Source organism: Artemia sp. Qi Xiang Cuo, chromosome 15, assembly GCF_049724085.1.
Source record: "Artemia sp. Qi Xiang Cuo chromosome 15, ASM4972408v1, whole genome shotgun sequence".
NCBI lineage: Eukaryota > Metazoa > Arthropoda > Branchiopoda > Anostraca > Artemiidae > Artemia > Artemia sp. Qi Xiang Cuo.
In genome coordinates this window covers 26,400,831-26,417,666 of record NC_142808.1, presented here as the reverse complement: position 1 = coordinate 26,417,666, position 16,836 = coordinate 26,400,831, and the positions used below count along the sequence as shown (strand labels likewise).

Below are 16,836 nucleotides of genomic sequence, written 5' to 3'. Positions count from 1 at the left end.
TTTTATACGTTTTGTACGTATTTTATACGTATTTTAATGGTTATAGTGCAGTTTATCGCCTCTTCGGAACTAAACAGCATAATACCAACATTCTTGACATTAAGAAACTTTTTATTTATTAGAATATCAGACCCGCTTCCACTTAAACTTCATTCATTTTCGCAAACTTATTAAAGCACAACGTAGAACCAAAAAAGGCAAAAAAAATATCAACGACCGAGGCGAATAAAGAAGTAAACCATCTCATCATCCTTTTTGTTTTCGCTTTCAGTTTATTTGGATCCCAGCCATCGAGACCCCGACCCCACCCTAATGCCCGGATATAGCCCTAATATAAATACTAAGATTACTACTTTTGTAGGTCTGTTTTGTATTTTATTTCTTGTTTTTTTCTTATTTTGGCAACAATGCAGTTTATTGCCTGTTCTAGACTAAACACTATATAACCAAATCATTACTTCGTTATATTCACAAATTGTCTAGTCACTGAATTTTCATAGTCGTTGCGAGTGTAAATAATAATAATATAATTATGTATAGTCATACATATAATATATATATATATATATATATATATATATATATATATATATATATATATATATATATATATATATATGTGTAATATGTAATATATATGTATAATGTAATATGTGTGTGTGTATGTGTATATAATCTATATATATGTATATATATATATATATATATATATATATATATATATATATATAGTATATATATACGCAATATATAATTATGTATATATATACGCAATATATAATTATGTATAATTAATAATTCACCCCTCCCCCTTAAACCTTTTTTGGTTAACATTGTATTTGGACACATTTCTCAACGACGGTTGGATCATAATGCCAATTAAAAAAAAAAAAAAAAAAAAAATACACTGGCAACTTGTGTATGTAGCCACGGGCTATAATGAGGCATTAAGAGGAGCGGGCTTAGGATTCAGCTCCACTGCTCCACTGGAAGCAAGCCTGGAAATGTAATAAATGTAAATTTTCCGAATAAATGCAGTAAAAATGTAAAAAGAATGTTGAATGAACTGCAATATTTTTTAACAATTTACACTGTTGTATTATCACAAATCAAAAAGAAACTTCTATTTCCTTCAAGGGGAGAAATCCCTAATTATTATTGTAATTAAGAAAATTAATTCAACATTATGCAATATTCTTCATTAGTTTAGATTTACACTAGGTATTTATGTTGATGTATTTATTAATTTATGGGTCTCCTTTCATTTGCAATTAGTTTTGAAGGGATCCTAGCTTTGTCAGTAAGATAGATGAAACGTGGAATGCATGAACAAAGGAAATGTTATATGTTCATTTGTCTGATATACGATCGTTCTCTTTTCAATTTTCACCTTCGAAATGAAGGGAGAAGGGGTGCTATTGTTTTCAAGCAAATGAAAAAATTGCATTCAATGATGTATAAAAGATCTGCGAATATGCCCTTCTGAAAAAGAAAGAAGTAGCTAACCGTAGCTCAATCACTAAATCCTCAAGAAAAAATACAACAAAAAAGTATAGTATATGGAAACTATAAAAAATGCGGAGAAATCAAGCGGTTCCAGTTGGTGTTTTTCTACCTCTCTCATCGTAAAGCTGTCTGAGCAAGACGATGTTGGCGATGGATTGAGCCCTAGCGCTGATTAGTCTTTAAACCGGTCCTAAGCCACTTGCTGGACGAAAACGTAAAAAAGGAAAAACAAAGGCATATTCATGCAGAATTACATGTTATTCGTTTTGAATGGGGGGGGGGGGGTATCGGTTTTCAATTCTGACAATTTCCAACTGTTTGATATTTGTCTCGGTTCAACGCCGCCATTGACCTTTTTGTTCAACTGACTCATACTTGTTTTAATATAAGAATTTGAAGGAACTGACTTTAGCAATGAATTTAAAACGAACACACAGTTTTCTTCGAATATTATATGGGTAAATATTTGACTTTTAACGCTTGGCTCAGTTTCCTAACAGAAGTGATAATTGGTGGAAACAAAATGGATCACTTCCCAAGCGTACGAAAGCAAAAACAACCTAACAAAAAATGTGGAACCCAAAAAACAAATCCACCAGTGAGAGATCAGACAGAAGAATCTCAGACCAAATTGTATAAACATGACGACAAGAAAAAGAAAAATAACAGGATTCTCCAGGACAAAAAAAAAACAGACATGATGGATGAATTTTTTGCATTTCCTGACAAAGCATTTTTAGCGTTACAGAAAAAGAAAGAAAAAGTAAAAACAATGAAACATCTTTTTATTGTTATTGTTCGTTCAAGAAGTCTTGTTTTTCACATATATCACAAATATTTATGATTAAGCAAAACGGAAGGATTTCTTTTAAAATATGAAAATATTCGGCACTTTTCTAGTAGCCGGGCAAAACGCGAGAAGTGACGTTTGGTTAATGCTAACGAAATAAAACAAAATAGGATGAAAATATAATAGTTCATAAACAAATTTGGGCTATATTATTGCACATTAGGGCGGTGGGGGTAAAGCATAGCATATGTTAAATACGGAACCTAACCTAGGTACCTTTTCCCCCCTAAACCCCAAAAAAATAAAGTTTAAATATAGTTTCCAGAGTGAGAAACCCTTGTTTATGCTGCGTCACATTAAATTACCGGGTAATGGCTATCTGATTTTTTGCTTTTCTTGATGCTTGTTGCCCGGCTAATAGAGCAGTACCAAATATTCCATTATGCTTTTGTTGCAATAAATATTTATCTATCTATAGTTTGCCACAATGAAAAACTTAAAGCCTAATTTATAATCTTAAATTATTAAATTATTTTTGTGTATTCTCGGTTCTCATGTATACAAAAAATTTTAATGCGCAATACACAGTGGTGTACCCAAGGGGGGTTGACGTCCCCCCCCAGGGAACTCTTGTTGCTAATGAATGCTAAATACGACCGACCAACTTGAAATGTTGCTAACTGCATTAGTCTATTTTTGCCAAGGAAACTCTGAAAATTTATACATCATCTCATTTAAAATGAGTGTTTGCGTAACCCTTGTAATTGTTAACAACTTCATAAAATCTAGTATAGACTTGCATTAACAAATGGATGATACCATTCCCCCCCCCCCCTTCCTGTAAAAACGACATTTGTATTCCTCTGAATTCAAATTCTTGAATACACTCCGTAGAACAGTTTAAATTTTCTGTTCCATAAAAGCAATTTCAATTACGGGAATCCGACTGGATTTTTGTTTTTGGCAGTTTTCTAAGATGTTTTTTCGGTACTTGTGCACTAAATGGTACACACGAAAGAAGTCAAGTTTGGTTAATGCAAATAAAAAAATTAAATAAAATGAATATATAATAGTTTAGAACCAAATTTGGGCTATATATTTGTACATTAGGGGGGGGGTAAAGCATAGCATATATTAAATAGATAACCTAACCTAACCTAGGTACCTTGCCCCACCCCCTTACCCCCCAAAAAAAACACTTTAAATATTATAAACGCAATGAAAACCACGTTTTGCATTACATTTCTCTATTGCAAATACCCGTTAGCGGGTTTCGTGTCTGCTTTCCTTGATACAGTCTAAAGCGGTGTGTGCATAAGTACCGTTTTTTCCTACGTATTTTCAGGTGCTATTCAAAGAATGGAATTTTAGTTTCTAAGAGCGTTTGTTACGCTGTGACTCACTCACACGCTTTGTTTTGTTACTTTGGCCTAGTTTTCGAATGTATTCTTTTTGTTCGTTTTCTGATCCATGCTCTTTGGTTACAAAGATATAATCTGACTCATTTCTCCCTCATACGTGGAGTAACAGAAAGTAAAAGGAAATGACATAAAAAAATATCAAATATAAAAAAAAACAACAATGCAAATCAGAATAATCGCACAAGAGGATGAAAAGGAACTAATAATAATAATAATTTATTTCTGACCCACTAATACGGTGGTAAACAAACACATACAAAACAATATTAAATATAAAACAAAAAACAACAACAATGCAAATCAGAATAATCGCACATGAGGATGAGCACCAAACTTAGAGCACCAAATTGAAAATCACCACGTCACTAAAAATAGTGACGTCACAAACACGTCACTAAGATGGGGTTCCTTTACTGGTGTTTTTCGAGTTCAGCAAGGAGACTGAAGATGATTAAGCTGCCATATTTGACCCCCTCCCCTCCCTTCGCTTCTTCAAGTTAGAAAGCCAACAAAATATCTGCAAAAACGGGGCATCGTCTCCGTAAACGGTAAAAATTAGCATCTTTTTCAGTTTCTCCTTTATCTCAAATTCAAATGCTCTACTCTTGTACTTCCCCGATAAGATTGAAAAACGTCTCTTTTTCGATAGCATCTTTTTGTTGGTGCCAAATTTGCATCATCAGTCAATAAACCACAAAATAAAACCCCAACTTCCGTAAGGAAATTTTAGTTTCACAATATACATAAATAAAGAGGGTAGCTAAATATGTTGCTGGAGCAGTGTTCAAAGGGACAAGATTGGTGGTCAGTACTTTCAGAAATAAAATCCTATCCCATATAAACTGAAAGAGCCAACGCCAGAAAGGGAAAGACAAGCAAAATTTCTTTTTCAGTTCAAGTTGGCTTCAGACTTGTTTGTTGATATCAACTTACTTACTTACTTACTTAAGTCCCATCTATCCTCATGGGACGTCTTGGGGCCACTCCTTTCAAAGAAATCTGATGAACTAGGGCTCGATATGCTGTTCTGTCAAGTGCAGTTCGGGATAGTTGGGCAATGCCTTGCCGGTCAAAGTTATCTATCCACCTTTTGCGAAGTCTTTCCCGTGGTCGAAGTTATTAAGTTGTCTCTTCAGGCGCGATCTTTGGTAAGCATTCGGGATTCATTCGTTTTACGTGGCCGAACCAGCGCAGCTGCTGTTTTCGAATTTTGTTCCGGATAGTGTCTTGCGACTTCACCCTTCTTCGGACTTCTTCGTTTGTGATATGGTCAGTGTATTTGATCTTGGCTATCCGGCGCAGACATCTCATTTTGAACTTAAGGAGGTTGCGCTCGTTTTAATCTTTTAATGTCCAGGTTTCACACCCATATAGAGCAATGGGTATGATCAGACTGTTGAATAGATGCACTTTCAGATGGCTCGAAAGGTGGTTAGATTTCCAGATTTTTGATAGTCTTTTGAAGCTAGAGCTAGCAAGACCGAGGCGGCGATTAATGTCGACAGTGTGGCAGTTGTCAGCTGTTGTGGCAGTTGTAAGAGACTGCCGAGGTAAAGGAATTGATCGACTCTTTCCACTTGTTCACCGTTTATTACTATCGAGGGGAGGTTTGTTATCTCCTGTCGTGATGTGACCATGATTTTGGTCTTGTTTGCGTTAATCTGCATACCAAACGGCTTTGTTCCTTGGAAGATACAGTCAACCTGTCTCTGGAGTTCTTGCGCGGTAGTGGACATCTAGACGATATCATCCGTATATACTAGTTTGTCAATTAAGATTCCTCCTATTCTGACTCCATATTCGACGGGTATCAGGGAGAGGATGGCATGCAGAAACAGGTTAAACAAGTGTGTCGAGAGAATCCATCTTTGCAGGATTCTGGAAGTTATTGGGAATTTACCACAGAGCCAACCAGAGGTTAGTATTTGACTTTTAAATTGGTTGTACATGTCCTCAGTGATTCTGACTATTTCATCTGGGACACCATAGTGTCTTAGAATATGCCACAAGCCTTTCCTCCATATTAGGTCAAAGGCCTGTTGGAAGTCAATAAAGAGCTAATAGAGGTCTCTGTTAAACTCAAAGAACCGTTCCATCAGCTGACGCACAGTAAAGATTTGGTCAATAGTTGATCGTCCCGATCGAAAGCCCGCTTGATACTCGCCAAGAACAGAGGTGGTGATTGCTTGAATTCTGCGAAGCAGGATCTTGGTCAGGATTCTGGTTTGGTGGCTTGTGAGGCTGATGGGCCGGTAGTTGTCACATTCTTTCCTCGAGCCTTTTTTGTGTATTGGGACTATTGCTGCCTTGCACCACTGCTGCGGGACGTGTCCAGTAGACCAGGTGACTGATATAAGACTGTGGTATAGTTCGACAACGTCTTCTGAACCAACATTTATCAGTTCAGCAGTGACACCGTCTGGCCCCGGAGCTTTGCCTCGCTTTAGGGATTCTGTAGCCGCTTTGGTCTCGCTTCTAAGCGGCGGTGGAGGGGGGCCTCGATCTATGATTGGGAAGGATTTTAGGACATTTGGGTCGGTCATTACTTCAGGGTTCAGTTTCTCCTTAAAGTATTCCTTCCATTGTTCGAGCTTCTTCTTGGCATCACTGATGTCGTTCCCCTGTTTGTCTAGGATTACGAAAGTTGAGGGATCTTTTTTGGATGATAGTTCGCTGACTGTTTTGAAGAGATTTTGGCTGTTGCCTTTCTTGAACTGAGTTTCACAATCCTTGCACTTTTTGGCGATATGCGTGTGGAAAGCCTTCCTCATTTCACGCTCAACTTTTCGTTTGAGATGTTTGTAGGTGTCTCGGCTGCTTCGGTCAGATTTGTTGTTATGTAGGCGTTTCTGGTGGCATAATCGAATTATTTCTTCAGTGATCCAAGGTTTTTCAACTTTGGCTTTTCTACCAAGGATGTCGCTTGCAGTCTCGAGGATTGCAGAAGTGGCTTGTTCAGCCAAGCGATCAATCTCTTCGGGAGTTGCGAGGGGATTGGTTGTACTCAAGATGTCGCGAAATTTTGTAGACACGCTACAGTTATTCGTGGTTTTTTTGGTGGGGTTTTGGAGGAGTTCCGTTCGGAATCTTGGGATTTTTGTGGTTTTTGGGAGACGTTTCAACCTCAACTTGATTTTGGACATCAAGAGCGTGCGGCCCGAGTCAAAATGTTCACCGGCTAGTGAGACAATGTCCCTTCCAGGTGAATTCCAACGTTCGGATACAAGGACGTAGTCAATCATATATTCAGTGACTCCATCAGGGGATCTCCATGTTACCTTTCGGCGGTGTCTGTGCTTGAAAGCGGTATTAGTGATGTAGAGTTCATTCTCCCTGCAGAAGTCAATAAGCCGTTCTCCCCTTGCATTAAGACGGCCATGTCCGTGTGGGCCCATGACATCTTTTCGACCAGCATGGCAACTGCCAACTATCGCATTAAAGTCACCCAACACGATAAGTACATCATTTTTGGGGATCTGGTCAGTGACGCTTTGTAGCTGAAAGTAGAATTGGTCGCACTCCTCTTCACTACGGGCTGAATCCGGGGCATATATCTGGACGACTGAGAGATTTTTGATGGGCCCTTTCAGGCGGATGGTCGCTATTCTCTCCGATACAGGAGTGAAAGTCATTAGTGACCTTTTGGCGGCCGGAGAGAGGATGAAGCCGACACCCTGCTGATGGACACCATCAGAAGGTCGCGACAGTAGGAAAGTGGTTTCAAGGATATTTTCTTCTCCGATTTGAGGAAGGTGTGTCTCCGACATACCGACTATACCCCACTTGTATCTATCAATCTCTTTCAACACCAGATACATTCTGCCAGGTTTAGTTAAAGTCCAAGTATTTAGTGTACCAATATTGAGAGTGTTTTTCGCCGATATTAAACTCTCATCCCGTCTGGGAGTCGTCCTTTTTTTATGGTCGTCGGCTTCCCCGTACGTGGTGGCAAATTCATCATCATTCTCATTCCTTATCATCATCAAATCACAAGGGTCGTCAGTTTCCCCGGACACGGTAGCACTTCTAGTTTGATATTTTGAGTCTGTGTTCATAATTTGAAAACATATAGTCTCTCAGCTGATTCATTGACGGTGGGAAGCCATTCCTCTCCATCAACTTGCAAAGGCCGCTGTCCAGGTCTGTATCTTCCGCCCTTTTACAGTTGTCCTCCTGGAGAGGATCCTCCCACTATGGTATCCGGCAGTGCCATACAATTTAACCTAGTGCTGGAAGAAGGTTTGAAACTAACGGGACATGTTCATACGCCGGGGGGCCCTGCTCAGTGTGCATCAGAAGGGCCGTCTTCCTCCTCCCCCTATATTTATGAACCCCCGGGTAAGGGTACCCCAGTTTCAACTTATGGACCCCCTGGGGCTAGGTTCTCCTTGTTTTATAGCTCTCTTTATGGAGGTATCCTACATATCCGTAAAATTTTACCCTATCTACCAACTAGAGACGTATTGAGTGGCCTGGGGAGGGCCCCTTCTGAGAAGGTGTTCTCAGAATACCATATCAACTTACAACATAGATATTCCATAGTTTTGTCTCAGTAGATAGAGACTTCAGGATAGAAGCATTTTCTTTCTTTTTTTCAATAAAGGCAATACTGAGAGGGGGCATGGAGGATAAGGGGATGAATTCCAAATAACGAAACTGCCTGTATGGTATTTTATGAAAGTATAATACACCCAATTTTCGTAAAATTGTTTTAAACTATTAATTTGAGGTGAAAACTTAAAGCGCCCGGGATTTGGTTGGTGTAAATTACAAAAAAAACATTGGTCTTTTAAAAGGGTTGTCAGTTTCCAATAACAACAGAAAATTAGAATTAAGAATATGGAGTTGAAAAGGTCACGTCATCTTCTGGGAATTATACTAAATAGGAGAAACCCTGTTTTACTCAAAGGCTTGGGTTCTCGGTCCTTGCAAATAGTTTTTAGATCCTATTTTTTTGGCGGGCAAAACTTGGGGTAGGCTATACCCATCCTTCGAAAATGATTAAATAAAATAAAAAACAAGTTTTTTCAACTTAAAGTAATTAGCAACATTACGACTTAAAACGAACATGAATTACAATGTATATGAGGCCTCCTCAATACCTCGCTCTTTACGTTTTTGTTCCAGTCATTTAAGAATGACTCCTGAAACACAAGGCCCGTTTAATTATAATAATAAGCTGTTTTAAAAGTTCTATGAAAATTTTAGCGTAAACAGCGAGGTAGCATAATAGGGTACTGCAATAAACAAAAGAATCGACACAATCTATGTGTTCCCATTTCATTGCTAGTTCGGCTATGATAATTAAAAGTGTGACGCATCCCATTTTGGTCGAAAATGAGTTATCAATCAATAAATTTCTTTATTGCCCAAAAAAACACACAAGGGTTCAATATGGAGTAGATGAGGTAAAAAAAAAAGAAAAAAAAAAAGAAAGAAGAACACACTCACAAAGAAAACTATACTACCGAGAATAGATTCAAATAATTCTACTAACACGTAGCAGGATGGAGGCTGTTTCTCCTATCGAGCCTAGAAAAATAGCGACCGCGACGCTGCTCAGCCATGTTAACCCGTAGACTGACACTAGTCTTTTGTTGCTAGCCCATAAGGGTATACACAAAAGAAATTTCAGTTACCGTAAACATATTCCAAAATGGAGTAAACGCGAGGACATGAGGCATCGCAAAATCGTTGCTAGACATGGGCGAGAATACGCCTGCTTTAGCAAGCTTTACAGCAAACTAGCACACCAAACGCTTTTCTAAGTTTTTCACTTATACGAAAGATAAGGAGTGCCTTGTCGTTTTACACTACCCCCTATCGGAGGATCGAGGTAATTAGGCCTAATTCAAGCAGATAACTGAACACTCTGATTTCCTAACTGTACGCATCCAACATCACCAACAGATTTACGGAAAGTAAGGACCTCGCACTTCGAAGCATTAAAATTGAGACCAATTTCAGCATATTCCCTACTAAGCACAGAAAAATTCTCCTCAAAAGACGATACAGTTCTAATTACATTCAGGATGTCGTCCGCTAAATTGAGTATGGAAAGGTCCAAACCTCTAAAAACAAAACTAATTCTAGCCTTTTTCTGGGGTGCAACCACACAATTTTTTTACAATGGTGGCGAAGTTACACCACCCTGGCGGATTCCTTTTCAAATTCGAATCACGGCTTTACACATTACATAACCATGACGAGTAGGTACTTTCATGACAACACATAATCTCGCATACAGATTTTTAGATACCCGCACAACAGAACGATTGAGACTTCGCTGCTGCGCACTATGCAGCAAATGAGAATGCACACTAGAATCGAAAGCACCAGCACGACAGACATCGTTATGTTATGCGTTGTGAGTAAACTCAGCACGAGGAACTGAATGGTGGAGTCAGAATCGTCCTATCTTATACCGTTACGAAGATAAATAAGAGACACATACCAGTTCCGATAGAAGCGGATTATCTTATGGAGCTATAACATGGGGACCTGGCGTTTTTCTCCTTTTTTGTAAAGGAAAAAGGAGACATATGCCATGAAATGGAATAATTTTGAATTCGCTCGAAATATTTGGATTTGATTTATACAAAAGAACAGAGTATAAAAAGTTGGTTTAGAATTTGTTCCCTTCATTTTCATTAGCCTCATCCTTCAAAGCGATCAGAGCGGGTTCCGCTCTAAGACCACCCCGGGTTCCAGTCCTGGAGGGGTGACAAAAATCGGTCTAAAAGGACTTGTGATTGATTAGGGCCCGCCGTGCAAAAAGTGGGATAGCAAAGTAACAGTGCTACTTGGCATTATTCAAATTTGTTGGTAGGTTGTGTTTGAAAATACCTTTTTTTATTTATAAAAATAACTTTGGCTCAAAGAAAAGCTGTAAAAACACAAATTGTGCAAGACTATATCATGTCATCAACGATTCTCTTGTGACTCGTGGTAAAGAATTTCATTTGAGCACGTTTACGCTCAGTGTAATTCTGAGCATCGATGCAAAGAGAGTTATTTTAGACAGCTGGGCCGTTAGTTTAAATTTTGTTTTCTGTTGCTATTCTGTTTAATTTCATGGGTCTGAAAATATAAGAGAGTTAGATTGAAAAATTATTCTAAAATGAAGAAGGGAAATGGAAGACGAACTAAAAATATCGATGTTAGAGTGCATTGACGTTTCAACAAGAAATCAACACGTGTTGCCAAGGCATGGAAGGAATATCACTTCGGTTTGCTATCTTGGAGACCAAGAATTTGCTAAAGAGTTCAGAAACTGAAGTGCTAAAATTATTGGGCTGTTAAGTTGAGAATTACGAAGAAATATCTTCAGGAGACATGTTAAATGAAATCCCACGTCTGAGGAGGTTATTACAAGCGGCAAACATCCCTGAAGAAATGGCTCTGAAATGGAGTTCTTTGAGACTACTGCAGTTTATTGTTGAATATGAGCTTCCAGATTCTATTCCTAATTATTTGAAAAAAACTACGTTTATAGAGTTAAAGAGGCTGAGTCACAAGTTCGAACCTTAAAACGTACAGGGATTAGGAGGTACATTTGGGGGTCTGCTGCCCCCCCCCCCCAAACCCCCCGCTTTTCCAGCCTCTTTTGTTAAGATTTTTTAAGGCCTGTAGCCTGCAATCAGTTGGTCGTACCAACACAAATGAAACTGTTTCAATGGCATTTTTTTTAAATCTTCAGAGAATTTGGCAATGACAACTCAGTCTGTTACAGTTATAACTACAAACTTGTCTCTGTGCCAGGTATAGTTATGTATTCACTGTGATTATGTATGATGGAAAAATAGATGAGCCTGAACCTACCTGAACCTAAACTGCTTGTTTATGCTGAGCCCTTCTTCTGTTCCCTGTTTTTTCTGTTCAAAATTGTTAAGTTCATCACATTATAGCTTGTTATCGGTTAGGGAAAAATCTCCTGTAAAAAAAATCCAGCAAACAGGCTCAGTACTGCTTCTATCCAAAGAGATGCAATAGGATGTTCTTACGGTAAAAAATTCAAGCAGACTTCGTTCATGTTGCAAAGCATTTCTTTGCAAGGGAAAAAGCAGGGGTTGAGAAGGGCGGTAGACCCCCAAAATAAAAATCTTAACCAAAGAGGCTGCAAACGGGGGGTTTGGGGGGGGGCAGCCCCCCCCCCCCAACTGTACCTCCTAACCCATGCACGTTTTAAGTTTTGAACTTGTTAATGGGCGTCTTTAACTCTTTAGGAAACGTGGTTTTTTTCAAATAATTTCTGCACGTTTTTGCACAGTTTATTACGTATTATTGCTTGACTAAATGTTAGCTGATCGTGTCATGAGTTAAAGTTGGAGGGCTGCCGCCCCACAAACCCCCCGCTTTTGAAGATTCTTTTGTTAAGGCTTTTAATTCCTGAATACTCAAATCAAATGCACAGTAAGATTTTCTTTTTTCAACTTTTCTTCGAGCATGCGGGTATACGGCATGTTATCAAAGCAGTGGAGACTTACCTGTAAGCTGAAGGCCGACTGTGATATTCTTCTGGAGACGCCTGAACTTGAGCCGAAGGACTTAATAGATTGGATTTAAAAAAGAAACTGAGTTTCTTTTTTAAACTTTAAATTTGAGAGATACTACTTTAAATTCAATATATAAAAAATTTACTCTGACGGGGAATCGAGCCCGGGTCTTCCGCATGAAAGACAGGAATAGTGACCATGGGCTCTTATAGGAAAACGAGGTTTTTCGTAAATGTAAATTCGGGGGATAATTTTTTCGGTCTGAAAATATCAAAAGGCCCTAACAGGTTTCGCTTTAAATGAGCCCCCATTCAACCAGAACTGTGGCCAACCCTGGCCTGAGGGTGTGTCAGGTAAAATAATAACTTGATGAACATTAAGTGAGTATGCTTGGTTTTTGGAAAACAGGGAAGGAGTGATCGGATTGAGCTGAAATTTTGAAGATAAGCTCCCAGGCCCTAGAAAAGCTTATCCTCTAAATTATCCTCTTATCCCCCTCAACGTTAGAGGGGGCTGTGGTGGGAGGGTCGAAACTTCCGGCCCACTTTCCCCCATGAAGATAAAGTCGGAGGGGGGTGAAATTTTGCATGTTTCTTAGTTTGAGCTTAGGCTACAAAATGCGATCACCACCGTCTCTCTGCGACCGCTAGGACCGGGAATCGCTTAACATTGTGGTGGGTCGCCTCTTGATCTAAATTTAATCTAACTTGATCTAACTTTAGCATTAATGTTTTACCTGATATTATATGTCTCTGTTGCTTTTATCGATTTTTTTTTTAACTCAGCTTATATTCAGATCTACTATGAGCCAAGCTCGACTATCGAGCTTAGCCAAGCTATCTATTGAAAAGAATTTAGCAAAAAAGATAGATTTGGATGAGGCTATTTCTAAGTTAGCAGAAAAAAAAGTTAGAAAGAAGAGGTTCTGACTGAAGATTATATATATATATATATATATATATATATATATATATATATATATATATATATATATATATATATATATGCTATCATGGCTATCATTCAATCACCTGGGTGTTTGAAGTCAAAGAACAAAGAAACATGGATAGGCCTATAGTAAAATACAAAAGCTAGAGCTATTCTTGTATTTCCTCTTAAAACATTTATAATAAAAGCCCCTGCCCATTTTAGGCTTACTTAATGTAAGCCATGAATTAAAATGGTGTTGTTTGATATTGTAATAATAATGTTAGTAGAGAGGGGTCATGAGCTCGTGACAGTACCACGTGGTTTATGGTTTTGTAAGTGTGAATGAAAAAACAGGAAATTTCTAACATGAAAAACCAAGAATTTTTTAACATTTATTTCTGTTTTTATGGTTTTTTTCAGTGAGAATTTGAAAAACAGGAACTTTCTCACATTTTTGTATGTTTTTATGGTTTTTGTCAGTGAGAATTTGAAAAAACAGGAACTTTCTCACTGAGAAAACCATAAACCACGAGGTGTAGTCACGAGTCAGAACACCTGTGCTGTCGACCTCAATTCACCTATCGTGAATCAATAATTCCCCTTAGAAACAACAAATTAATTTCCCCTTTCTTGACAGATCAATCAATCAATGACATCATCTGTCAGACTTTAAAAATTTTCGCCTAGAAACATTTCTCCAGGAATAGATCCAAATCATTAATGTCTTTGCCTCGGGAACAGTTCTACTGGTCGAACTCCAAAGGATATTAATAACCAAAGGCCATGGAAACAATTAGGCAAGAAACATCTTAGCGATGAATTGTTTTAGCGCGCGAAAAGGTTTCATATTAATTTGAAATGCGTTAGCGCAGAGATGCCAATAACAAAGGAACACGCTGAATTTACGTTTAGGGATTATTTGGGCGAAACCGTTTTAGACAGGTTATGGAACTATTTCGGCGAAACAGATAGAGACATTTTAAAAGAAGATTTTTGAAGAGATTTTAGAAGAGAATTTGAGTGTGGTCGTTATAATACACAAGTTTCATTTGAACAGTGTTGTGAGGTCCTCTAACCCAACCCCAAAGGGTTCCAATCCTCCTACCCCAACCCCGAAGGAAGCCCCCGGTCCTCAAAGCCCCCCAAACTCCCAAAGGCCCTCCACCGGTCCCCCAAAGGCCCACCCAGACCCCCAAAGGCCATCCCCAGGCCCCAAATGTCCCCCAGGCTCCCAACTGTCCCCCCGGACACTCAAAGGCCCCCAAGCTCCCAAAGGGCCACCGGCGCCCCAAAGGCCCACCCAGACCCCCAAAGGCCATCCCCGGGCCCCCCAAAGGCCCAACGAGCTCCCAAAGGACCAACGGGGTCCCAAAGGCCCTCCACCGGTCCCCACATGCCCCCCCGGCACCCACAGACCCGCCCGGCGCCCCCCACGCCCACCCCGACCCCCCCAAGCCATCCCCGGACCCCACAGCCCATCCCCCCGTCCCCCAAGGTCCCGCCGAGCTCCCAAATGACCAATGACCCACAAGGGGCCCCAAGACCCGCAAAGGCTCTCCCCGAGCACCCGGCGTTCCTTGATGGGTGTTGTCTGAAACCTATGATTTGGGATGTGTAGTTTGCTACTTCAGGCTTTTCTGAGCTAAGGTTTCCTAGTATTTCCTAGGTGAATGATGTCTGAAACCAATAGTTTGGGATGAGTAGTTTGCTATTTCAGACTTTTATGAGCTAGGTTTCTTAGCCTTTCGTTGATGTGTGTTGAGTGAAACTTATGATTTGGGATATGTAGTTTGTTATTTTTGACTTTTCTGAGTTGGATTTCTTAGTCTTTCATAGGTGAGTGGTGTCTGAAACCTATGATTTGGGATGTGTAGTTTGCTATTTTCGACTTTTCTGAGCTGGATTTCTTAGCCTTTCATAGGTATGCGTTGTCAGAAAATTATGATTTGGGATGTATAGTTTGCTATTTCAGGCTTTTCTGAGCTAAGGTTTTCTAGTATTTCGTAGGTGAATGTTGTCTGAAACCAATAGTTTGGGATGAATAGTTTGCTATTTTTGACTTTTCTGAGCTAGGTTTCTTAGTCTTTCGTTGGTGTGTGTTGACTGAAACCGATGATTTGGGATATGTAGTTTGCTATTTTTGACTTTTCTGAGCTGGATTTCTTAGTCTTTCATAGGCGTGTGTTCTATGAAACCTATGATTTGGGATGGGTGGATTGCTACTTTTGACTTTTCTGAGCTGGATTTCTTAGCCTTTCATAGGTGTTTGTTGTCTGAAACCTATAGTTTGGGATGACTAGTTTGCTATTTTTGACTTTTCTGAGATAGGTTTCTTAGCCGTTCATAGGTGAGTGTTGTCTGAAACCTATGATTTGGGATATGTAATTTGCTATTTCCGACTTTTCATAACCGGATTTCTTAGTCTTTCGTAGGTGTGTGGTGTCTGAAACCAATGATTTGGGATGTGTGGGTTGCTATTTTTTTTACTTTTCTGAGCTGGATTTCGTAGCCATTCGTAGGTGTGTGTTGACTGAAACCTATGATTTGGGATGGTTAATTTGCTATTTTTGACTTTTCTGAGCTAGATTTCTTAGCCTGTCATATGTGTGTCCTTTCAGAAAATTATGATTTGGGAGGTGTAGTTTGCTTTTTGGACTTTTCAGAGCTAGGATTCTTAGTCACTCATAGGTGTTTGTTGTCTGAAACTTCGAGTTTGGGATGAGTAGTTGGCTATTTCAGACTTTTCTGAGCTAAGGTTTCTTAGTATTTCGTAGGTGAATGCTGTCTGAAACTTATGATTTGGGATATGTAAATTACTATTTCGGGCTTTTCTGAGTTGGATTTCTTAGTCTTTCATAGGTGTGTAGTGTCTGAAACCTATGATTTGGGATGTGTAGTTTGCTATTTTCGACTTTTCTGAGCTAGGTTTCTTAGCCTTTCATAGGTATGTGTTGTCAGAACATTATGATTTGGGATGTGTAGTTTGCTATTTCAGGCTTTTCTGAGCTAAGGTTTTCTAGTATTTCGTAGGTGAATGTTGTCTGAAACCAATAGTTTGGGATGAATAGTTTGCTATTTTTGACTTTTCTGAGCTAGGTTTCTTAGTCTTTCGTTGGTGTGTGTTGACTGAAACCGATGATTTGGGATATGTAGTTTGCTATTTTTGACTTTTCTGAGCTGGATTTCTTAGTCTTTCATAGGCGTGTGTGTCTATGAAACCTATGATTTGGGATGGGTGGATTGCTACTTTTGACTTTTCTGAGCTGGATTTCTTAGCCTTTCATAGGTGTTTGTTGTCTGAAACCTATAGTTTGGGATGACTAGTTTGCTATTTTTGACTTTTCTGAGCTAGGTTTCTTAGCCGTTCATAGGTGAGTGTTGTCTGAAACCTATGATTTGGGATATGTAATTTGCTATTTCCGACTTTTCATAACCAGATTTCTTAGTCTTTCGTAGGTGTGTGGTGTCTGAAACCTATGATTTGGGAATGGTTAATTTGCTATTTTTGACTTTTCTGAGCTAGATTTCTTAGCCTATCATATGTGTGTGCTTTCAGAAAATTATGATTTGGGAGGTGTAGTTTGCTTTTTGGACTTTTCAGAGCTAGGATTCTTAGTCACTCATAGGTGTTTGTTGTCTGAAACTTCGAGTTTGGGATGAGTAGTTGGCTATTTCAGACTTTTCTGAGCTAAGG

At 39.1% G+C, this 16,836-nt stretch overlaps 1 protein-coding gene across 1 annotated transcript; it reads right to left on the bottom strand.

The window, feature by feature from the left end:
- Nucleotides 1-5,774: 5,774 nt before the first annotated feature.
- LOC148943503 (uncharacterized) lies at nucleotides 5,775-7,772 on the bottom strand. Its single transcript, XM_089101153.1, has one exon. The coding sequence runs from the start codon at nucleotides 7,770-7,772 to the stop codon at nucleotides 5,775-5,777; it is 1,998 nt and encodes a 665-aa protein (XP_088957279.1).
- Nucleotides 7,773-16,836: the final 9,064 nt, after the last annotated feature.